Source organism: Carcharodon carcharias, assembly GCF_017639515.1.
Source record: "Carcharodon carcharias isolate sCarCar2 chromosome 29 unlocalized genomic scaffold, sCarCar2.pri SUPER_29_unloc_3, whole genome shotgun sequence".
Lineage (NCBI taxonomy): Eukaryota > Metazoa > Chordata > Chondrichthyes > Lamniformes > Lamnidae > Carcharodon > Carcharodon carcharias.
Window position 1 is genome coordinate 227540 of NW_024470676.1, and position 25449 is coordinate 252988.

A 25449-nucleotide genomic window follows, 5' to 3' on the forward strand; every position below is an offset into this window, starting at 1 on the left:
TTGTGTGCCTATGTTTGTGTGTGTGTTTTTGTGTTTGTGTTTGTGTGTGTATGTTTGTGTATTTATGTGTGTGTTTTATGTGATTGTGTGTATGTTTGTGTGAGTGTTTGTGCGTGTGTTTATGTGTGTGTTTTATGTGATTGTGAGTGTGTTTTTGTGTGTTTGTGTTTCTGTGTTTATGTGTGTGTTTTATGTGTTTGTGTGTGTATTTTTGTGTGTGTTTTATGTGTTTGTGTGTGCGTTTTTGTGTGTTTTTGTGTGTGTGTTTTATGTGTTTGTGTGTGCGTTTTTGTGTTTGTATGTGAGTGTGTGTTTGTGTGTGATTGTGTTTGTGTATGAGTGTGTGTGTGAACGTGTGTGTGTGAATGTGTTTGTGTGTGTGCATGTTCGTATGGGTGTGTATGTGTGTGTGTCTGCGGGTATGTCTGTGTCTTTTTGTGTGTGTGTGTGTGTCTGTGTCTTTATATGTGTGGGTGTGTGTGGGTGTGTGGGTGTGTGTGTGTGTGTGTCTTTATGTGTGTGGGTCTGTGCATGTCTGTGTCTGTCTCATTGATCTCATTGAAACGTATAAAATTCTGACACGGATGGACAGACTGGGTGCAGCGACGATGTTTCCTCTGGCTGGGAGGGTCTAGAACAAGGAGTCACAGTCTCAGGATACAGGGAAGGCCATTTAGGACTGAGATGAAGAGAAACTTCTTCACTCAGAGGCTGATGAACCTGTGGAATTCTCTACCACAGAGGCTGTGGAGGCCAAGTCACTGAATATATTTAAGAAGGCAGTAGATAGATTTCTGGACTCTAAAGGTATCAAGGGGCATGGGGAGAGAGAGCAGGAGTACAACTTTGAGATAGAGGATCAGCCATGATCATATTGAAGAGCAATATGAAGGCTCGAAGGGCTGAATTTCCTACTCCTGCTCCTATTTTCTATGTTTCAATGTGTGTGTGTGTGTGTGTGTGTGTGTGTTAGTGTATTTAGCGTAATTATTATGCTTTCATATTTCATACTGTATGTTCATAAGATTCGCATTTCTTCACGACAAGACTGGCTTTATAATAAACTAATAATTTTGTTTATTGAAGAAACCTGGACATCGAGCGGTCGACCATGAGAAATAGAATTGGAAGTAGGCCATTCAGCCCCTCAAACCTGCCATTGAATAAGATCTCCGCTAGATCTGTTTGTGTTTCGAACTCCACATTCCCATCCACCCCACCTCGATAACCTTCGATTCCTTCGCTTGACAAGAGTCTATCTCCCCCTGCCTTAAAAAGTATTCAGTGACCCACCTCCACCACTTTCTGAGGCAGAGAGTCGCAAAGACAGTCTTTGGGATGTACAGCCTACATAGCATCACACCGGCACTGATATTCATATACCACCTGACTCAATTGTGTGATCGGCAGGATGTCTTTTCGGCTGGACAGCAGCTTCCTGTTAGTGGCTATCAATCATGTGGCTTACTGCATAGTAGCAGCATGGAACAGCTAGCTTCACCCGTTGCTCAAATGTCTGAGATATCTTGCCCTTCCAGGGTAATCTGAGGTAGACTGGGCACTTCTCAGGGCTGAAAGCGAAGGCCTTAGGCCTGTTGATGAGTTTGCGTGATATACATACAGCGTGGGATGATCTGATCAGGGTAAGCATTATCCTGCGGGATGTCTTTGATGCCCCTATTTCAGCATCAAGCTTGCAGAGTGAGCCGACGGGTTTGGGCTTTATTTACCGGGTCGCTAGGTATATAGGCAGTACATCCCAAAGACTGGCAGATTGTATTAAACAGCATGTCCCAGTCGCTGCTCATAATGGGCAGGGCACAGGCCGTACCCAACCAGCCCATGCTTTCACAACTCACAACTGGACAAACTTTGCTAAATAACCCTCAGTCTGCAAAGATTCACGCTAACAACCAATTTAAGATTATCTTTCGGGCTCGCAGTGTGGCTGGAAGCTACATATAGTAGTACACGGAGCCCTGTTCTTTACAGACCGAAAGAACATATACACACATTGCACCTGATTCAGCTAAACAAGATAAGTGACAGCCATTTGCTGACTCATTCCTCAGGGCAATACCTTGATCAATCAGGGTCAAGCTGCCTGGTTTAAATTTCAAGCAATGCTGGCAGTTAATTGCCAGTCACCATCAACTGGAGTATTCTCCATAGCAACATCTCTACCAATCAAGAGTCCACTTGCCAAACAATCAGCACTCTCTTCTCATCCAGTATAAATTGTTGTTTTCCCCTTATGTTGCTTTTCTTGCAAAGTGTCCTGATGAGTGGAAGATGAAAAGCTTTGGTATGTCTCTTGTTTCAGCAATACGCAAGTTCTGTACTCCCAAATGACTATATTTACTTTTATGTTCAATCTCTCTCATAATAAAGGAGAGCATTCCATTAGCCTTCTTAATTACTTGCTGTACCTACATACTAACTTTTTGTGACTCGTGCATTAGGAAACCTAGGTCTCTCTGCACCTTGGAATTCTACAGTTGTTCTCCATTAAAGTTAATACCCTGCTTTTTTATTCTTCCTGCTACAGTGAACAACTTCACATTTTCACACATTATACTTCACCTGCCATATTTTTGTCCACCCACTCAACCTAGCTATATCCGTCTGCAATCTCCTGATGCACTGTTCACAACATACTGTCCTGTCTATCTTTGTGTCATCTGCAAATTTAGCTACCATGTCTTCACCCATCTCATCTAAGTCACTAATGTCAATTGTAAAAAGTTGAGGCCTCGGGACAGACCACCTGTTCCTGGGTAACAGGCTCGAGGGGGCTGAAAGGGCCTCCTCCTGTTCCTGTGTAACAGGCTCAATGGGCTGAAAGGGCCTCCTCCTGTTCCTGTGTAACAGGCTCAATGGACTGAAAGGGCCTCCTCCTGTTCCTGTGTAAGAGGCTCAATGGGCTGAAAGGGCCTCCTGCTGTTCCTGTGTAACAGGCTTGAGAGGCTGAATGGACCTCCTCCTGTTCCTATGTAACAGGCTCGAGGGGGCTGAATGGACCTCCTCCTGTTCCTGTGTAACAGGATCGAGGGGCTGAATGGGCCTCCTCCTGTTCCCTGTGTAACAGGCTTGAGGGGGCTGAATGGGTCTCCTCCTGTTCCTGTGTAACAGGCACAATGGGCTGAATGGCCTCCTCCTGTTCCTGTGTAACAAGCTCAAGGGGGTTGAATGGGCCTCCTCCTGTTCCTGTGTAACAGGCTTGAGGGGCTGAATGGGCCTCCTCCTGTTCCTGTGTAACAGGTTCAAGGGGCTGATTGGCCTCCTCCTGTTCCCTGTGTAACAGGCTTGAGGGGGCTGAATGGGCCTCCTCCTGTTCCTGTGTAACAGGTTCAAGGGGCTGATTGGCCTCCTCCTGTTCCTGTGTAACAGGCTCGAGGGGGCTGAATGGGCCTCCTCCTGTTCCTGTGTAACAGGCTCGAGGGGGCTGAATGGGCCTCCTCCTGTTCCTGTGCTCCTATCAATGAATTTTCAGACTCATAGAAGCAAAAAAAATCACCATAATGAAAAATTGACACAATGATTGTTGACGCTAATATATAACCACTCAGGGCGGACGCAGAGCGATTGTTTCCGTTGGTCGGGGGCTCCAGAACATGGTGGGGGGGTGGGGAGACACAGTCTCAGGATAAGGGGCCGATCGTTTTAGACTCGAATGAGGAGAAATTACTTCATGAAGAGATTTGGGAATCCTTGGAATTCTCTCCCCCAGAGAGCTGTGGATGCCCCGTTGTTGAATCTATCTAAGGCTGGGGTAGACAGAATTTTGGTCTCCCAGGGGAAATTAAGGAATATGGGGAGCAGGTGGGGAAATAGAATTTAAGCCCAAGATCTCCCAGGATTGTACTGGATGGTGGAGCAGGCTCGATAGGCCAAGTGGCCTACTCCTGCTCCTATCCCTGAAGTTCTGATGTTCTAAGGGTTAAACCAAAGTGCTACCCTCCTCTCCCAGGGAGAAAGGCTTGGTTTTCGATTGGCTGGACGTTTGATAATGCATGGAGTCTTCGACAAAGGCATTCTCCAGAATCTTCTGCAAAGACCTCCTGAAGCTTTGCCTGAAATCGTGGCCCATGCAGATGTAGAGGATTGGGTTGAGGCAGCTGTTGAAGGATGTCAGGCTGGTGCTGAGGGGGATGGCCAGCCTCAGTGCCAGCGGGAGCGGGTGGCTGCGCTGGTACTGGAGCTCCATCAAGGTGCAGATGTGGTAGGGCGCCCAGCACAGGAGGAAGGCCAGGATGATGGCGATGATGACCTTGAAGGGCTTCCCGCTGTGTGCCAAGCGGCTCCTCCGCAGTCGGAGTGAGAGGGTGGCATAGCTGGCACCGATGACGAGCAAGGGCAGGAGGAAGCCGAAGAGGAGGCGGGAAAGGGCCAGCGATTGGAACCTGGCCCCCTCGAGGCTTTCCATTTCCGCTGCCACTATGTCATAGTCCACGTCGTCCATGCTCTCAAAGGCCGCTTCCTCGGCCCCGGTGAGAAAGTTGGTGTAGCACACGGTGCTGCTATTGGTGACTGCAGTGTCCCGAAAGATGAAGCTGGGGACACTCAAGACAACGGAGACCCCCCAGAGGGCCAGGCTGGCCAGCGCAGCCAGACGTGGCTCCCGGTGGTTCTGGGACCAGACAGGCAGCACCACCAACACACAGCGATCCACGCTGATGGCAGTGAGGGTCAGAATGCTGGCAAACATGGTCAGAATCGCGATCCCACTGCTCAACTTGCAGAGGGCAGTGCCAAAGGGCCAGTGGAAATCCAGGGCAATGTACGCTGTGCTGAAGGGGAGGAAGAGCGAGAAGGCAAAGTCGGCGACGGCCAGACCAAGGAACCAGACGGTGTTGACCGTCCTCTTCAACTTCAAAGCGGTGGCCCAAATGACGACGCCATTACCGAAGACGCCAAGGATAAAGGTCACCAGGTAGATCGCCATGATGAAGGGTTTAAAGACGCTGTGGATGCCATCACTCGGTAGATCATCCTGATGAAGCTGGCTGCCATTGGTCGGTTCATTGCCATCGACATCCATTCCGGACACATTACCTGCTGAGGTGAAGCTAAAAATCATCAACAGTGATCCTGGTTTTGGAAGCAAAGAGATTAACAGAGATCTCCCACCTCCGTGCCCACACTCCCACATCCTGTCACCTCCTACCCCCCCTACACCCCTCCCTACCTCTATAACCTCCTACAGCACCTACAAACCTCCCTATCTCTGTAACCTCCTCCAGCACCTACAATCCTCCCTATCTCTGTAACCTCCTCTAGCTCCAACAACCCTCCCTATCTCTGTAACCTTCTCCAGCTCCTACAACTCTCCCTATCTCTGTAACCTCCTCCAGTCCCTATAACCCTCCCTATCTCTGTAACCTCCTCCAACCCCTACAACCCTCCTTATCTCTGTAACCTCCTCCAACCCTACAACCCTCCCTATCTCTGTAACCTCCTCCAGCTCCTACAACCCTCCCTATCTCTGTAACCTCCTCCAGCTCCTACAACACTCCCTATCTCTGTAACCTCCTCCAGCACCTGCAACCCTCCCTATCTCTGTAACCTCCTCCAGCACCTGCAACCCTCCCTATCTCTGTAACCTCCTCCAGCTCCTACAAACCTCCCTTTCTCTGTAACCTCATCCAGCTCCTACAACCCTCCCTATCCCTGTAACCTCTTTCAGCCTCTACAAACCTCCCTATCTCTGTAACCTACTCCAGCACCAACAACCCTCCTTAACTCTGTAACCTCCACCAGCTCCTACAATTCTCAATATCTCTGTAACCTCCTCCAGCACTTACAACGAACCATATCCCAGTAGCCTGCTCCAGCACCTTCAACCCTCCCTATCTCTGTAACCTCATCCAGCTCCCACACAACTTACTATCTCTGTAAACTCCTGCTGTCCCTACAGCCCTCCCCATCTCGGCAACCTGCTCCTGCCACTACAACCCTCCCTAAATCTGTAGCCTCCTCCAGACCTTACAAACCTCCCGATCTCTCAAAACTACTCCACTCTCTATAACATTCCTTATCTCTTTAACCCAGCCCAGCCCATAAAACCATCCCTATCTGTGAAACCTCTTTCAGCCACTACAACCTTCTATATCTCTGCAAAAACCTCGAGGCCCTACAACTCACCCAATCCATGAAATCTCCTCCAGCCGCTACAATTCTCTCTATCTCTGTAACCTCCTCCAGCCCCGACAACTCTCCCTATCTCTGTAACCTCCTCCACCCACTACAACCCTCCCTATCTCTGTAACCTCCTCCAGCCCCTACAGCCCTCCGAGATCTCTGCTCTCCTCCAATTCTGGCCTCTTGACCATCCCCCGATTCCCATCGCTCCCCCATTGGCGGCCGTGCCTTCAGCTGCCTGGGGGGGTCCCTGAGCTCTGGAATTCCCTCATTAAACTGCCCCTCACAACTCTCTCTTTCTCTCTGTCTCTCTCAGTCTCTCTCTGCTCTTTTACGATGCTCCTTAGAAACCGATTTCTTGGAAAGACCTTATAGTGACCAGTCCCTAACGTCACTTTGCACGGCTCCGTCTCAAATTTGTGACTGGCTGATGTTGGAATTCAGATAGATGAAGGCAGTTGGTCAGTCTTGGGCTGTATTAAGGGCTCCGCGCCCAGGAGTGGGTTTGAACACCGGACATCCTACTACAATCAGTCTCTGCATTGCCAACCAGGCTGAGAAGAGAGACTCTCTGTTAACACGTTGCTGGCAGCAAGTACTTCAACCTCCTGTCACCACTAAAGTGAGGTTTGGGGCCCTGCAGGATTCAGCACTCGAATCATAGCCAGGAAGGTAAATCACACAGAACAACCTGAGGCTTCCAGTGTCAGTACTGAGGGAGTGCTGCACTGTCGGAGGGTCAGTACTGAGGGAGTGCTGCACTGTCGGCGGGTTAGTACTGAGGGAGTGCTGCACTGTCGGAGGGTCAGTACTGAGGGAGTGCTGCACTGTCGGAGGGTCAGTACTGAGGGAGTGCTGCACTGTCAGAGGGTCAGTACTGAGGGAGTGCTGCACTGTCAGAGGGTCAGCATTGAGGGAGTGCTGCACTGTCAGAGAGTCAGTACTGAGGGAGTGCTGCACTGTCAGAGGGTCAGTACTGAGGGAGTGCTGCACTGTCGGAGGGTCAGTACTGAGGGAGTGCTGCACTGTCGGAGTGTCAGTACTGAGGGAGTGCTGCACTGTCAGAGGGTCAGTACTGAGGGCATGCTGCACTGTCAGAGGGTCAATACTGAGGGAGTGCTGCACTGTGGGAGGGTCAGTACTGAGGGAGTGCTGCACTGTCAGAGGGTCAATACTGAGGGAGTGCTGCACTGTGGGAGGGTCAGTACTGAGGGAGTGCTGCACTGTCAGTGGGTCAATACTGAGGGAGTGCTGCACTGTGTGAGGGTCAGTACTGAGGGAGTGCTGCACTGCCAGAGAACCAGAACTGATCTAACTCAAGTCGCTTGCTGTGTTTCTAAAATAACAGCAAGCGTAGTCACTGTTGTAATGTGGGACATTTGATCAGCGCTGGTTCTCTGACAGTTCATTAAAAAATATCCCTCATTGGCTCTGAAACAGTCTTGAGGTGAGGAAAGGAGCTTGAGAAATGCAATTCTGTTTTAATCGAATTTTTTATATTTTGTTGAACTTCCTCTGCCTGCTGTTGGGGCATTTGTCTCCCTGCAATTCTTACGCTTTAAGGTAAACCCAGAGGCCTATTCAGCCCCCTCGAGCCTGTTACACAGGAACAGGAGGAGGCCCATTCAGCCCCCTCGAGCCTGTTACACAGGAACAGGAGGAGGCCCATTCAGCTCCCTCGAGCCTGTTACACAGGAACAGGAGGAGGCCCATTCAGCCCCCTCGAGCCTGTTACACAGGAACAGGAGGAGGCCCATTCAGCCCCCTTGAGCCTGTTACACAGGAACAGGAGGAGGCCCAATCAGCCCTCTCAGTCTTTCCAACCATTCATTTGGATCAAGGCTGATCTGCATGTTAACTCAATCCATCCCCGGCACATAACCCCCTTAACCAACAAAAATCTACCCATCTGTTTAATATTATTGTTTATATTCCAGGATGTTCTCACACTCCCCTTCAGGCTTAGCGCCTGTTTAAATTCTATAATTGCGTCTAAAGTGGTCATCAGCCTCCACACCAGCCAAGGCCCAGCCTGACCTTTCAGGGAGGGAGAGCGTGAATGGCAGAAGTCTCATCATGTCTTGCTCAAGGTTCTGTGTCTTACATCAGACACCTCGTATCAATGGTTAATCTTTATCTCAGTGTGTCAACACCAAGGCTTGTTTTCCCCACAAGTTGGTAAATTGGCCAACTGTTTCTCATCGACTCTGAATTACCGAGTCACAGGCTTGCTTCAGTGCCGCAGGAGGCCATTTGGCCCATTTTGTATGCACCAACTCCCCGAATGGGCAACTCAGCTCGTCCCAGATTCCCCCCCCACCACCACCACCCCCCGCACCCTCCCCACCTTCTCCCTGTAACCCTGCACATTCTTTCTTTTCAGATAACGGTCTAATTCCCTCTCCAAAGCCTCCCCTTCCAACCCCCCATGCCCTCGGGTGCTGCATTCCAAACCCAAATCACTTGCTGTGTGAGAAGGTTGGATCCCCTAATGCCGTTTTTGCCTCACTTCCTAATCGCCTGAGATCCACGTCCCTCTGGTTCTCGGTCCTCCCCCCAACCCCCGCCAACAATGGGAACAGTTTCTCCCTATCTACTCTGTCCAGAGCCCCTCGTGATTTTGAACACCTTGACCAAATCTCCTCTCCAACCTCCTCTTCTCCAAGGAGAACAGTCCCAGCTTCTCCAACCTATCCACGCAACTGAAGTTCCTCATCCCTGGAACCATCCTCGTGAATCTTTTCTGCACCCTCTTTAAAGCCTTCACATCCTTGCTAAAGTGCGGAGCCCAGAACTGGACACCATACACCAGCTGAGGCCAAGCTAGTGCCTTCCAAGTTCTGCATAACCTCCCTGCTCTTGTACTCTACACCCCTATTAATAAAGCCCAGGATACTGTATGCTTTATTAACCGCTCTCTCCACCTGTCCTGCCACCTTCAATGGTTTGTGCAGATATACTCCCAGGTCCCTCTGCTCCTGCACCCCCTTTAGAATCGTTCCCTTCACTTTATATTGTCTCCCTGTGTTCTTCATTCCAAAGTGAATCGCTTCACATTTCTCTGCACTGAACTTCATCTGCCACATGTCCGCCCATTCCACCAACTTGTCTATGTCCTTTCGCAGTTCTCCACTATCCTCCTCACAGTTCACAATGCTTCCCGGTTTTGTATCATCTGCAAATTTTGAAATTATGCCCCATACACAAGGTCTAAATCACTAACATACCTCAGGAAAAGCAAGAGTTAGGGTTAAGGGGAACTCCACTACGAACCTTCCACCAGCCCGAGAAACATCCATTAACCGTTACCCTGTGTTTCCTGTCGCTCAGCCAATTCTCTATCCATACTGCTGGTGTCCCTTTTATTCCATGAGCTATAACTTTTCTTACAAGCCTGTTGTGTGGCACTGTATCAAAAGCCTTTTGGAAGTCCATTTATATCACATCAACAACATTGCTTTCATCAATTAAAGCTGTCACCTCTTCATAAAGCTCCAGCAAGTTAGTTATGCATCTTTTTCCCTTAAGAAATCCCCCCTCACGGGTGTAAGGGAGGAGCAGGAAGAGGCCATTCAGCCCCTCGAGCCTGTTACACAGCAAAAGCCAGCGACCAGCAACCTCGATGATCTGCCTTTGCAAGTGGCGTGAGCAGCAGGGGGTCTTGGGGCGCACTGGATAGTGTCTGGCTTCAGAGCTCAGGAGCTTTGGGTTCAAGTCCCACATCTGTACTTGGTAACCAAGGGATGTGTGGTCATAACATCACCAAACAGGTTGAGTGTTAACCTGTAATCCTTTCCATCATGTGTCAATGGCAGGCAGTTAGAGCAGGGAGAGATTTCTGGTCAGTAATGAAAGGTACCAGCGATTATCTCAACAGTTAAAAAAAGCAAGGTGATCAGTACACAGTGGTAAAATAAGGGCTTCAATTTCTACAAAGCCCTGGTCAGGCCACACCTGGAGTCACTATGAGACATCCTGGGCCCCACACCTTAGGAAGGGTATATTGACCTCAGCGGGAGCACCATGTCAATTTACCAGAATGACACCAGGACATCAAAGGTTAAATTACAGGGAGAGATTAAACACAAACTCAGTTTATATTCCCTGGAAGTTAGAGGGTTAAGAGGGGATTTGATCAAAGCTTTGAAGATATTAAGGGGAACAGATCAGGATCGATAGAGAGAAATTATTTCCGCTGGTTGGGGCGAGTCTGGAACCTCGGGGATCAGAGTCTAAAAATGAGAGGCTGACCATTCAGGAATGAAATTAGGGAACACTCCCACACACAAAGGGCAATTGATCAATAGTTAGTTTTAAATCCGTGAGATTGATAGATTTTTGTTAACCAAAGGGATGAAGGGATATGGGGCAAAGGCAGGTGTGTGGAGTTAGGTCACAGGTCAGCCAGGATCTCGTGGAATGGAGGAACAGGCTCAAGGGGCTGAATGGCCTCCTCCTGTTGCCACTTCCCGGCTGGAACATTGTGTCTGGTCCTGGGAGCCGCACTTTCAGAAGGATGTCAAAGTCTTGGATGAAGTGCACAGCAGATTCACTAGAACGTTTCCAGCCATCCAATCGCACTGAATCCGACTGAACAGCTTGCTGAATCTAAGTTCCTCATTTTGTTGTTGCTCGGTCAGGTTAATAGGCCACTGCAGTGACACGCACACACTGAGTGAAATGGAGAAAGTGGATACTTAGAAACTCTGCACAGTCAAAACAGGAGTCTCAAAAACTCTCAGGGTTGAAGATTTACTTGGCGAACAAATACGGAATAGAGAGAGAGAGAGAGAGAGGCTATTCAGTCCATCATGCACTTAATAGCCCTATTAAGCCTCATCATGATTCTATATCTGATTACATAGGATAAACAACACAGAAACAAGCCATTCGGCCCATCTGATCCATGCTCCACTCAAACCCCCCCCTCCTATTTTCCTCATCTAAATCCACCATCGTGACCCTCCATTCCCTTCTCTCTCATCTCGCCCCATCACCAGATCCTTCTTATTCCTATAGATAAAAGCAAAATACCGCGGATGCTGTAAATCTGAGGCAAAAACTAAAATTGCTGGAAAAACTCAACAGGTCTGACAACATCTGTGGAGAGGAAGACAGATTTAACATTTTGAGCCTGTGTCACTGAAGAGTCAAACGGACTCAAAACGTTAACTCTTGTCTTCCTCTCCGTAGGTGCTGTCAGACCTGCTGAGTTTTTCCAGCAATTTTTGTTTTTGTTTTTGTTTTGTTCCTTCTATTCCTCTCTCCCTCATGTGTTTATCCAGCTTCCCCCTTAAATACATCGACACTATTCACCTCGACCACTCCTTGTGGGAGCGAGTTCCACATTCTCACCGCTCTCTGGTTAAAGAGGTTTCTCCTGAATTCCCCCATTGGGTTTATTAGTGACGATCTTATATCGATGGCCCCTAGTTCTGGTCTCCCACCCAACAAGTGGAAACATCTTCTCTATGTCAAACCTATCGAAACCCTCTTACCATCCGTAAAGTTAAAATTTATCTGTAGAAATACCTGTTTCAATGAGCCAAAGGGCAGAGGGCACTCTACGTGTCTGGACGGCTGTAGCGTTTGTAGTTACTCTTTGAAGATACTTCCTGCATTCAGGCAATCGGCCCCCAAGTGACATTTCTTGCAATCTCAAGCCATTTCCGTTTAGATCATGTTTGTGTAGCATGTTTTTTTCAGGACCTTGTGAGGAGCTGTAAAAACAGGAAAGATATATTTAGACAAGATCTGGGGTTATTGTGCTGCAGAGTGATTGAGCTGATCTGGCCTATCAGTCATCTCACATGTCACAAACCGACTCTGTATCTCCGTCAATCTTACACTAACCCTGTCCCCAATCCGAAAAGCAGAGAGGTTACTTTAAACCTGCACTGTATCCTGATCGGGCCAACAACGAGAGCACTGTGCAGTGTCCTGGTGCTCCATATCCCTTAGTTGGGCCACACGTGGAGCACTGTGTACAGCTCTGTTCTAATAAGAAATGGGAGCAGGTGTAGGCCATTTGGCCCCTCAAGCCTGCCCTGCCATTCAATAAGACCATGGCTGATCTACCCCAGGCCTCAACTCCTCTTTCGTGCCAGCTCATCCTAGCCCTCAACTCCCCGATATTTCAAAAATCTATCCACCTCCTCTTTAAATACTTTCAGTGATCTAGCCTCCAAGACCCTCTAAGGTAGAGAATTCTCGACATTCGCTACCCTCAGAGAAGAAATTCCCTTGCATCTCAGTTTTAAATGAGTGACCCCTTATTCTGTAACCAAGTCCCCTAGTTCAAGATTCCCCCACTAGTGGAAACATCTTCTCAACATCTGCCCTGTCAAGCTCCCTCAGAATCTTGAACGTTTCAATAAGATCACCCCTCATTCTTCTAAACTCTAATGAATAAAGGCCTAATCTGTTTAGCCATTCTCGATAAGTCAACCCCTTCATCCCAGGAATCAGCCTAGTGAATCTCTTTTGAACTGCTTCTAATGTCAGTATGTCCTTTCTTAAATGTGGGGAACAAACTGTACACAGTACTCCAGGTGCAGCCTCACCAACACCCTGTACATTGGTAGTAACAAGACTTCCCTATTTTTAAACTCCAACCCCCTAGCAATACAGCCCAAAATCCCATTTGCCTTCTGAATTACTTGCTGCACCTCCATGCTAACATTTTGTGTTTCATGCACAAAAACACCCAGATCCCTCTGTGCTGCACTTTTTTGGAGTCTCTCTCCATTTAAGTAATAGTCTGCCTTTTGATTTTTCCTACCAAAGTGCATGACCTCATGTACCTTGTCTAGACCACATTGGAGCACTGTGCACAGTTCTGGTCTCCATATTCTTTATTTAGACCACACTGGGAGCACTATGTACAGTTCTGGTCTCCATATCCCTTGGTTAGACGACACCTGGAGCACTGTGCACAGTTCTAGTCTCCATATACCTTGGTTAGACCACACTTGGAGCACTGAGCACAGTTCTGGTCTCTATAGTCTTGGTTAGACCACACCTGGAGCACTGTGCACAGTTTTGGTCTCCATATACCTTGGTTAGACCACACCTGGAGCACTGTGCACAGTTCTGGTCTCCATATACCTTGGTTAGACCACACTTGGAGCACTGTGCACAGTTCTGATCTCCATATTCCTTGGTTAGACCACACTTAGAGCACTCTGCACAGTTCTGGTCTCTATAGCCTTGGTTAGACCACACCTGGAGCACTGTGCACAGTTGTGGTCTCCATATCCCTTGTTTAGACCACACTTGGAGCACTGTGCACATTTCTGGTCTCCATATCCCTTGTTTAGACCACACTTAGAGCACTGTGCACAGTTCTGGTCTCCATATCCCTTGTTTAGACCACACTTAGAGCACTCTGCACAGTTTTGGTCTCTATAGCCTTGGTTAGACCACACCTGGAGCACTGTGCACAGTTGTGGTCTCCATATCCCTTGTTTAGACCACACTTGGAGCACTGTGCACATTTCTGGTCTCCATATCCCTTGTTTAGACCACACTTGGAGCCCTGTGCACATTTCTGGTCTCCATATCCCTTGTTTAGACCACACTTAGAGCACTGTGCACAGTTCTGGTCTCCATAGCCTCGGTTAGACCACACCTGGAACACTGTGCACAGTTTTGGTCTCCATATACCTTGGTTAGACCACACTTAGAGCACTGTGCACAGTCCTGGTCTCCATATTCCTTGGTTAGACCACACTTAGAGCACTGTGCACAGTTGTGGTCTCCATATCCCTTGTTTAGACCACACTTGGAGCACCGTGCACAGTTCTGGTCTCCATATTCCTTTGTTAGACCACACCTGGAGCACTGTGCACAGTTCTGGTCTCCATAGCCTCGGTTAGACCACACCTGGAACACATTGCACAGTTCTGGTCTCTGTATTGGAAAAAGAGTCAGAAGCACTGATTCTCTGAGTAACGAGGATGATCCTGGAACTGAGAGGACATAACTGTCAGGTATAGTGATCCCCAGCTGAGCTTACCTCTGGACAAGCCTAATCCCAGGGTGGAACCCAGCTTGATAGATCTTAACTTTTATTTGTTTGTTTAAATACGTGGAGAGGGGCCACTGAACAGAGTCACAGGAGTCAGCTGGTGAACGTTTAACAACATTTATTCAACATGAAAAGATGTATCAAATTATAATACTCCTTCACCCCATAACTAAATCTTTACAGATATGAATAGGTCTGTAAGGATAACAAAAGTCACAAAAGCTATCTTATACTTTAATGTACGCAGTAAGTACCCAGTCCATGTAAACCTATGGCACCCTGTGGTCAGACACACTACACTCTGACCTCAAGTGACAGATGCCAACTCAGCCAGATGCTATGGATCTCTCCCTAACTCCCCCCAGACATTTATCACACCGTGAGTCAACCGGTCTCACTGCATTCCCTCCTTCACATGAGGGTTTCCAATCTCCGAAGCCTCACTTTGGAATCTTCTCCCAAACCAATGCTTTCTCTGAGGCACCTTCCACAAGGGTTCACCTCCAGAGTTTTGAAGTCTCCTTTCAATATTCCTCTTCTCTGGGTCACCCACGTGCTTTCTTCCACACATTCTCTCTCTCTGACTCAGCCTTAAAAGTACACCACTGTTCACATGCCCATAGCAAAGAGCCTTCAGTTGTCTCTTAGGACCTTCTTGCCTCTTGCAAACTGTTCTCACTTTAAATCTGCATTCTGCAGCTTTTTCCTCTTTAAATCTGAAGCTTGGACCCTTCCTGTCTGCCCCTCACTGTTAACTTCACTTAACAGGATCTTTCCCCATGGTCCTGTCCTTCCTTTGATTACAAGGCCTCCTTTAGACTTCACTTGGGGCCTTTTTTGTTCTTTTGGGAAATCTGAAGTTCCTTCTCTCAGTGTCCACTCTCTCTGGGGCCCTGGCTTCAAACTGGTGTTTATTTAGCTCTGTGTGTATGTCTGTGGGAGGAACATGCCTAGCTGGCCATCTGTTGCTAGGCAACAGCACTATTCTTTCTACTCTTGTGTGTTTACTTTTACTTTATAGGGATCGTAAACTTCCCATTAGAAATGCAAGCAGCCTTTTAAAGTGAAACTAAAATTCCATTTGACCTTTCTTAATGCACAGATACAGCAATACAAATCAAACTTAAACTTTAAAGCTAAAACTCATTCCTAACACCCACAAATACAAATATAACATACTTAAACTATCTCTATTTCCTAACATGGGCAAGATTGAACAGGCTGGGGCTCTTTTCAGTAGAAAAGGCAAGGGGTGCCCTGATAGATGTCTTTAAAATGATGAAAGGGTTTCGACAGGGTAGGCGTAGAGAAGATGTTTCCACTTATAGGGGGTTTTGGGGAGTGACCAGAACTAGGGGCCATCAATATAATATTCTCACTAATAAATCCAATGGGGAATTCAGGAGAAACTTCTTTACCCAGAGAGTAAGGGGAGAATGTGGGACTCGCTCCCACAGGGAGTGGTTGAGGTGAACAGTAGAAATGTTTTTAAGGGGGCAGCTGGATAAACACATGAGGGAGAAAGGGATAGAAGGATATGGTGATGGGGTGAGATGAAGAGGGGGTGGGAGGAGGCTTGTGTGGAGCAGAAACACCAGTGTGGAGCAGATGGGCTGAATGGCCTGTTTCTGTGCTATAGACTAGACTCCTATTGCTGTAACCTCCTGCAGCCCCTCCAATAGGAGGAAAATTCTCCACTGGTTTGAGTCATAACAATCACAAAGGAAGATGGTTGTGGTTGTTGGAGGTCAATCATCACAGCTCCAGGACATCACTGCAGGAGTTCCTCAGGGTAGTGTCCATGGCCCAACCATCTTCAGCTGCTTCATCAATGACCTTCCTTCCATCATAACATCGGAAGAGGGGATGTTCACTGATGATTGCACAATGTTCAGCACCATTCACGACTCCCATGTCCAAGCAGCCCATGTCCAAATGCAGCAAGACCTGGACAATATCCACACTTCGGCTGACAGGTGGCGAGTAACATTCACACCACACAAGTGTCAGGCAATGACCATCTCCAACAAGAGAGAATCCAACCATCGCCCCTTGACATTCAGTGGCATTACCATCACTGAATCCCCCACTATCAACATCCTGGGGAGTTACCATTGACCTGAAACTGAACTGGACGAGCCATATAAATACTGTGGCTACAAGATCAGGTCAGGGGCTAGGAATTCTGTGGTGAAGGATTCCTTCCTGATTCCCCAAAGCCTGTCCACCATCTACCAGGCAGAAGTCAGGAGTGTGATGGAATACTCCCCACTTGCCTGGATGAGTGCAGCTCCCACAACACTCAAGAAGCTTGACACCATCCAGGACAAAGCAGCCCAGCTTGATTGGCACCACATCCACAAACATTCACTCCCTCCACCACCGACGCACAGTGGCAGCAGTGTGTGTACCATCTACAAGAGGCACTACAGGAACTCACAAAGCCTCCTTTGAGAGTACCTTCCAAACCCAAGACTGCTACCATCTAGAAGGACGAGGGCAGCAGATGCATGGGAACACCACCACCTGGAGGTTCCCCTCCAAGCCACTCACTGTCATTAATGTGCATAATGTTATTGGAAATTATTTTTAAATTGGAATCGTAATAGGATCTGTGTCTATGTGTGTGTCTGTGTGTGTGTCTGTGGATGTGACTGTGTTTGGTTTAACTGGATTAAAGTCAGCTAGTCTGGGTGCTTTGATGTATAGTAGTTTGAGATGTTAATTAGATAAACGTAAGGATAGAAGGTGAAGAACACATTTGCTTTTGTTGAATAAACCATTCAAAAGAAGGGAGTAAAATCTTGCACCTAGGTAGCAGACACCAAGCATTGTGACTAATAAAATTGGTGCAATGAAAGAATTATTGTTAGGAGGGGTAAAATTAACAAATCTATTAATACAATGTAAAATTTACGTTCAAAGGGAAAGCTAGGTATAAATCGAGGGGAGTTTGTGTGTGTGAGTAAGAGTCCTTTATGATCTAAGCAGCCTGGAAGCCTACAACTGTCTGCAAAGGAACCAAATTGCAAGGGACCTCATTTTGAATTCATAAGGTCAAATGTGTTTTGCCTGGTGTCTTAGATTTGCCTGGGAGTGATTAATTTGGGGATTTGTTTAAAAGTTATTATGGTAGTAATTTGCAGACATGTGTATGTGTTTAATTAGTTGTTAAATTAATAAATGTTTAATTTAGTTTTATGTTAAAAAAAACCTCTTGAAGCTTGGTGGTCTTATTCCTGAGTTCGGATCTGCATCTCAAACACACCAATTGAAAATATAGGTTATGACAATTGTCCAAGTTTCCCTCTGGGATTAAAGCAAATCCCCCTTTACTAACTGCTGTGTCATAACACTCAACACCCAGATGGAAATATATCGGCTGTTTCTTCACTGTTGCTGGGTCAAAATCTTGGAACTCCCTCCCTAACAGCACTGTGGGTGTACCTACACCACAGGGACTGCAGTGGGTCAGGAAGGCAGCTCACCACCCCCTTCTCAAGGACAATAAATGCTGGCCTAGCCAGCGACATCCACATCCCATGATTGAATGAATGAAATAAATCCTCCCCATCCCTGTACACTCCTCCAGTCCCTACAATTCTCCCTTTTTCTGTAACTTCCTCTGTAACTAGAGGACATAAAAGTAAAGGGAGTAATTTAAGGGTAAGGCACGGCAGGGCAGCTTGGCCAAGTGGAATGCTCCTCCTGTGCAATGTGGGAAGTCAGCCCAGAGCGACCATGTGTGCAGGAAGTTCCTCCAGCTGCAGCGACTCGAAAAGCCAGAGCTGCACCTGGAGTCACTGTGGAGAATCCACAGAGGATGAGAGAAAGGGAATGGGTGACCACCAGACAGAGTAAAAGCACTAGGCAGGTAGTGTAGGAGTCCCCTGAGTCCATCTCCCCCTCCAATAGACTTCCTATTTTGAATGCTGCTGGGGGGGAGGGGGAGATGGTTTCTCAGGAGAATGCAGAAAGAGCCAAGACTGTGGCAGCAGGAGCAACTCAGCTACATAAAGTGGGAGAAAGCAACAGGGATAGGGGGATCTATCGTAAAGGGAACAGATAGACATTTCTGTGGCAGCAGATGTGACACCAGGATAATGTGTTGTCTCCTTGGTGCCAGGGTCAGGGATGTCACTGAGTGGCTACAGGGCATTCTGAAGGGAGGAGGGTGAACAGCCAGAGGTTCTGGTCCATATCGGTGCCAGCGACATAGGTTAAAAAGAGGGATGAGGCCCTGAAAGCAGCATATAGGGAGCTGGGAAATAAATTACAAAGCAGGACCTCAAAGGTAGTAATCTCAGGATTACCCCCAGTGCCACGTGCTAGCGAGATCAGGAATCGGAGAACAGACCAGATGGACGCGTGGTTGGAGTGATGGTGTAGGAGGAGGGGGGCTGGATTTAGATTCCTGAGGCATTGGGACCGATTCTGGGGAAGATGAGACCTGTACAAGCTGGACGGGTTGTACCCCAGCAGGACTGGGACCAATATCTCCGCAGGGGTATTCGTTAGTACTGTGGGGGAGGGTTTAAACTAGAGTGGCAGGAGGATGGGAACCTGAGCGGGGAGACACATGAAAGGGAAGCAAATATAGGAATGAAAGACCTATATTAATAGTAGAAAGCAAAAGTGGAAGGCAGAGGAAACAAGGGTGAGCAGCAAATAGGGCCATAGTACAAAAACAGTGTGTAAAAAGACGAGTCTAAAGGCACTGTATCTGATTGCACAGAGCATTTTCAATAGGGTAGACAAGTTAAAAGTGCAAATAGATGTAAACGGGTATGATATAATTGTGATTACAGAGACAAGGCTGCAGGGTGACCAAGGCTGGGAACTGAATATCCAAGGGAACCCGATATTTAGGACGGACAGGCAAAAAGGAAAAGGACATGGCGTGGTTGATGACGTGAGTTAAGGATGAAATCAGTGCGGCAGTGGGAGAGGATATTGGCTCAGGAAATCGAGGTGTAGAATCAGCCTGGGTGGAGCTAAGAAACATCAAAGGGCAGAAAACATTAGCGGGAGTTTTCTATAAGTTTCCAAGCAGTGGTGATAAGATAGGGTGCGGCATTAAACAGGAAATTAGAGATGCATGTAACGAGGGTGCTACAGTAATCATGCATGACTTAAATAAACATATAGACTGGGCAAACCAAATTAGTAATAATACAGTGATGAGTGAATTACTGGAGTGTGTACAAGGTGTTTTTTACACCAGCATGTTGAGGAACCAATTAGGAAACAGGCTATCCTAGATTTGGTGCAATAAGAAGGGGTCAATTAATAGTCTTGTTGTGTGGTCTTTAGGGAACAGTGACCATAACATGATGGAATTCTTCGTTAGGATGGAAAGTGAAGGAATCAAATCAGAAACTTGGGTCCTAAATCATAACAAAGAAAACTATGAAGGGTATGAGGCACGAATTGGCTGAGATAGTTTGGAGAACTTCATTAATAATGGCTAATAATTAAGGAACGAATGTATGCATTGCAACAGTTACACATTCCTTTAAGGTGCAAAAATACAACGGGAAAAGCAGACCAACCATGGCTAACAAAAGAATTTAAAGATAGCATTAGATCCAAAGAGGAGTAATATAAAGTTGCTAGAAAAAGGAGCAAGACAGAGGATTGGGAGCAGTTCAGAATTCAACAAAGGAGGACCAAGAGATTGATTAAGAGGGAAAAATAGAGTATGAGAGTAAACTTACAAGGAACAGAAAGTGGACTGTAAAAGCTGCTATAAGTATGTAAAAAGAAAAACATTAGTGAAGACAAATGTTGGTCCCTGACAGTCTGAAACACGAGAATTTATAATAGAAAACAAGGAAATGGCAGAGCAATTAAACAACTCCTTTAGTTCCGTCTTCACAGAGGAAGGCATAAATAACTTCCCATAAATACTAGGGAACCAAGGGTTTAGTGAGAAGGAAGAGTTGAAGCAAATTAGTATTACTAAAACAATAGTGCTGGAGAAATTAATGGGACTGAAAGCCGATAAATCCCCAGGGCCCGATAATGGACATCCCAGGGAACTAAAGGAGGTGGCCATGGAAATAGTGAATGTGTTGGTTCTCGTCTTCCAAAACGCTGTAGATTCTGGAACAGCCCCGGCAGATTGGAGGGTGGAAAATGTAACCCCACTATTTAAAAAAGGAAGGAGGGAGAAAACAGTGAATTCCAGACCTGTTAGCCTAACCTCAGTAGTAGGGAAAATGCTAGAGTCTGTTATAAAGGATGTGATAACAGGACATTTAGAAAATATCAACAGGATTAGACAAAGACAACATGGATTTATGAAGGGAAATCATGTTTGACAAACCTACTAGAGTTTTGTTAAGGGCGTAACTAGCAGAATAGATAAGGGAGAACCAGAGGATGTGGTGTATGTTGATTTTCAAAAAGCTTTTGATAAAGTCCCACATAAGAGGTTAGTGTATAAAATTGAAGCACATGGGATTGGGGGTAATATACTGACATGGATTGAGAATTGGTTAGCAGACAGGAAACAGAGAGCAGGAATAAATGGGTCTTTTTCAGTGTGACAGGCGGTGACTAGTGGGGTACCTCAGGGATCAGTGCTTGGTCCCCAGCTACTCACAATATAAATCAATGATTTGGATGAGGGAAACAAATGTAATACTTCCAAGTTTGCTGATGACACGAAACTTGGTGGGAATGTGAGCGATGAAGAGGATGTTAAGAGGCTTCAAGGCGATTTAGACAGTGTGAGTGAGTGGGCAAATACATGGCAGAAGCAGTATAACATGGACAAGTGTGAAGTTATCCACTTTGGGATGAAAAACAGAATGGCAGAGTATTATGTGGATGGTGATAGATTGGGGGATGTTGATGTACAAAGGGACCTGGGTGTCCTTGTACACCAGTCACTGAAAGCAAGCATGCAGGTGCAGCAAGCAGTTAAAAAGGCAAATGGTGTGTTGGCCTTCATTGTGAGAGTACTTGAGTACAGGAGCAAGGATGTCTTACTGCAGCTGTACAGAGCCTTGGTGTGACCACACCTGGAGTAGCGTGTGCAGTTTTGGTCTCCTTATCTAAGAAAGGATGTACTTGCCATAGAGGGAGGGCAGTGAATGTTCACCAGACTGATTCCTGGGATGGCAGGATTGTCGAATGAGGAGAGATTGGACCGACTAGGCCTGTATTCACTGCAGTTTAGAGGAATGAGAGGGGATCTCACTGAAACATATAAAATTCTGACAGGGATGGACAGACAGATTGAATGCAGCGATGATGTTTCCTCTGGCTGGTTGGGGGGCTTAGAACAAGGGGTCACAGTCTCAGGTTACGGGTGTCAGGAACATATAATAATCTTCATAATGTTATTGGAATTTATTGTAAGGATAGGAATAGTATGTGTGTGTGTGTGTGTGTGTGTGTGTGTGCATGTGGGACTTAACTGAATTAGAGACAGGTGGTCTGAAGGCTTTGATGCAAGAAAAGAAGCTAGGTTTGATTAAATAGGTAAACACAGTTGAGTTTATCTTTTGATAAACCAGAGTAGCTGGGATTCAAAAGAGGGGGTGAAATGTTACACCCAGCCAACAGAGGCTAAGCCAGACAGTGTGTTATTTTTCCCAAGACATACTGATAAAATTGGTACTATGAAAGATTTTTATTATTAGAGAAGTAGAGTTGAAAAGACATGTTAGGACAATGGGATTTACATTGAAAAGGGAGAAATCTATGTAAAGGAGATGAGGTTGTGTGTAGGAAAGGATGCATTTTAGGATCTAACACAAGCGTGAAAAGCCTCCAGCATCTAAGCCTCAAACCGCTGTCTACAAGGAATTGAAGCTGAGAAAAACTCACTTTGATTTCGACTGCCCTGGGAGCGTGCTCTGCCCGGGTCTGTATAAATCTATGTGTTTTACTGTTGCCTCAACTGAGGTGTAACTGGGGGGTAGCTTGACGAGGGGAGCTAGGAGTTATCATGGTAGTAATTTGTAAACCTATGTACGTGCTTAAAATCATTTTCTTTATTAATAAAGGTTTCATAAGAAATGTATAAGATTGGTCCTCTTATAACTACTGAATTCAAGGCACACACCTCGAAACAAATACAAATTGTCAAATAGTTATGACAGTTGTTTCAAGTTTTCCGCTGGGAATCAAACAGCTCAGCATTTACCATCAATGGAGGAGAACATTTAGGGCTGAGATGAGGAGAAACTCCTTCACTCAGAGGCTGGTGAACCTGTGGAATTCTCTAACACAGGAGCCTGTGGAGGCCAAGTCACTGAATATATTTAAGAAGGAAATAGATAAATTTCTGGACTCTAAAGGCATCAAGATGTCTGAGGGGAGAACGAGAGTACGGCCCTGAGATAGAGGATCAGCCATGATCATGTGGAATGGCAAAGCGGGTTTGAAGGGCCAAATGAACTAATCCCACTCCTGTTTTCTATGTTTCCATCCTCTACATCCCTCCCTATCCCTGTAACTTCCTCCAGACCCTACAACCACCCCTAACTCTGTAACCTCCTCCAGCCCCTACAACCCCCCCATCTCTGTAACCTCCTCCAGCCCTCCCTGTCTCTGTAACCTCCTCCAGCCCCTACAATCCTCCCTATCTCTGTAACCTCCTCCAGCCCCCTACAACCCTCCCTATCTCTGTAACCTCCTCCACCCCCTGCAACTCTCCCTATCTCTGTAACCTCCTCCAGCCCCTACAACCCTCCCTAAATCTGTAACCTCCTCCAGCCCCTACAACCCTCCCTATCTCTGTAACCTCCTCCAGCCCTTACAACCATCCCTATATCTGAAACATCCTCCAGCCCCTACAACCCTCCCTAAATCTGTAACCTCCTTCAGTCTCTACAACCCTCCCTATCTCTGTAACCTCCTTCAGTCTCTACAAACCTCCCTATCTCTATAACATCCTCCAGGCCCTACAACCCTCCCTAAATCTGTAACCTCCTTCAGTCTTTACAACCCTCCCTATCTCTGTAACCTCCTTCAGTCTCTACAACCCTCCCTATCTCTGTAACCTCCTCCAGCCCCAACAACCCTCCCTATCTCTGCAACCAACTCCAGCACCTACAACCCTCCCTATCTCTGTAACCTCCTCCAGCCCACACAATCTTCCCTATCTCTGTCACCTCCTCCAGCCCCTACAAACCTCCCTATCTCTGTAACCTCCTCCAGCCCCTACAACCCTCCCTATCTCTGAAACCTCCTCCAGCCCCTACAACCCTCCCTATCTCTGTAAACTCCCCCAGCCCCTACAAACCTCCCTATCTCTGTAACCTCCTTCAGTCTCTACAACCCTCCCTATCTCTGTAACCTCCTCCAGCACCTACAACCCTCCCTTTCTCTGTAGCCTCCTCCATCCCCTAATACCCTCCCTATCTCTGTAACCTCCTCCAGCCCCTACAACCCTCCCTATCTCTGTAAACTCCTCCAGCTCCTACAACCCTCCCTATTTCTATAACCTCCTTCAGTCTCTACAACCCTCCCTATCTCTGTAACCTCCTTCAGTCTCTACAACACTCCCTATCTCTGTAACCTCCTCCAGCCCCAACAACCCTCCCTATCTCTGCAACCACCTCCAGCACCTACAACCCTCCCTATCTCTGTAACCTCCTCCAGCCCCTAGAACACTCCCTTTCTCTGTAACCTCCTCCAAACCCTACAACCCTCCCTATCTCTGTAACCTCCTCCAGCCCACACAATCTTCCCTATCTCTGTCACCTCCTCCAGCCCCTACAAACCTCCCTATCTCTGTAACCTCCTCCAGCCCCTACAACCCTCCCTATCTCTGAAACCTCCACCAGCCCCTACAACCCTCCCTATCTCTGTAACCTCTTCTAGCCCCCACAACCTTCCCTATCTCTGTAACGTCCTCCAGCCCCTACAACCCTCCCTATCTCTGTCACCTCCTCCAGCCCCTACAAACCTCCCTATATCTGTAAGCTCCTCCAGCCCCTACAACCCTCCCTATCTCTGTAACATCCTTTAGCCCCTACAACCCTCCCTATCTCTGTAACCTCCTCCAGCCCCTACACCCTCCCTATCTCTGTGACCTCCTCCAGCCCCTACAACCCTGCCTATTTCTATAACCTCCTCCAGCCCCTACAACCCTGCCTATTTCTATAACCTCCTTCAGCCCCTACAACCCTCCCTATCTCTGTAACCTCCTCCAGGCCCTACAACCGTCTCTATCTCTGTAACCTCCTCCAACCCTGCAACCCTCCCTTTCTCTGTAACCTCCTCCAGCCCCTACAACCCTCCCTATCTCTGTAACCTCCTCCAGCCCCTTCAACCCTCCGAGATCTCTGCTCTCCTCCAATTCCGGCCTCTTGACCATCCCCCTGTTCCCATCGCTCCACCATTGGCGGCCGTGCCTTCAGCTGCCTGGGGGCAGTGAGCTATGGAATCCCCTCCCTAACCTGCTCTGCCCCAACTCTATCCCTCTCTCTATATCTCCTCCTTTAAGACGCTCCTTAAAACTTCCCTTTGCCTGAGATTTTGGTCACTGGGTCCTGACATTGTCTTGAGTGGTTCAGTGTCATTTTTCTTTGGATGGGCCTAGCGGTGAGACTTCGCTGAGGGTGTTTTATGTCGTCGTATCAGTGTAATCTGTTGTTGTAACTCACTAGCCATATCCTCTGATGTGGGCGAGAGCTTTGGTTTCGCAGTTGCCTCACGTTGTCACTCTTTTCTAAGATTAGATCTTGTGCCATTGCCCAATCAGCTCCAATATTGACTTCTTCATTTACTATGTCAAGGCACCAATTCCTGCAATGGCTGAGGAACTTCAAAGAAGCAGGAGGCCCTTCTGGTTTCCGTGCTTTTAACATTTGTGCAGAGGTCCAAGAGCTGCAAAACAGAGCAAGGAGGGTGGAGCTGTAAATCAGAAAGTAGCAATGAGTGTCCCAGCTCACCACTTCCTCCCGCCCCCACCAAACGGGCCTAGCATTAATTGCTCTTCGCGAAAGCGAGTTCCAAATTTCTCCCACCCTTTGATGCGTGGAAGTGTTTTGCTAACTCTACCCCTGGAAGGTCGGCCTCTCATGTCTAGACAGTGCCCTCCACCCACCCCCCGGTTTATCAGATTAAGTCGTAGAGTCATTTCAGCCAGGAGGAGGCAATCCGACTGAGGGAATCCATGCTTTCCCCTCTGTAGAGCAACCCAGTCAGTCCCATTCCCCTCACTCTATCCCCGTATCCCTGCAAGTTTATTTCCCACAAGTGGCCATCCAATTTCCTTCTGAAATCCTTCATCGCCTCTGTTGTAATATGCCTTTAAG

General features: G+C 47.3%; 1 protein-coding gene across 1 annotated transcript; it reads right to left on the reverse strand.

The window, feature by feature from the left end:
• Window positions 1–3462: 3462 nt before the first annotated feature.
• Window positions 3463–24978, reverse strand: LOC121274105 (chemokine-like receptor 1). The gene is made up of 3 exons (XM_041181259.1): window positions 24796–24978; window positions 11674–11861; window positions 3463–5058 (listed from the first exon to the last, which is right to left on the reverse strand). The coding sequence occupies exons 2-3, from the start codon at window positions 11834–11836 to the stop codon at window positions 3941–3943; spliced, it is 1281 nt and encodes a 426-aa protein (XP_041037193.1). The 5' UTR covers window positions 11837–11861; window positions 24796–24978; the 3' UTR covers window positions 3463–3940.
• Window positions 24979–25449: the final 471 nt, after the last annotated feature.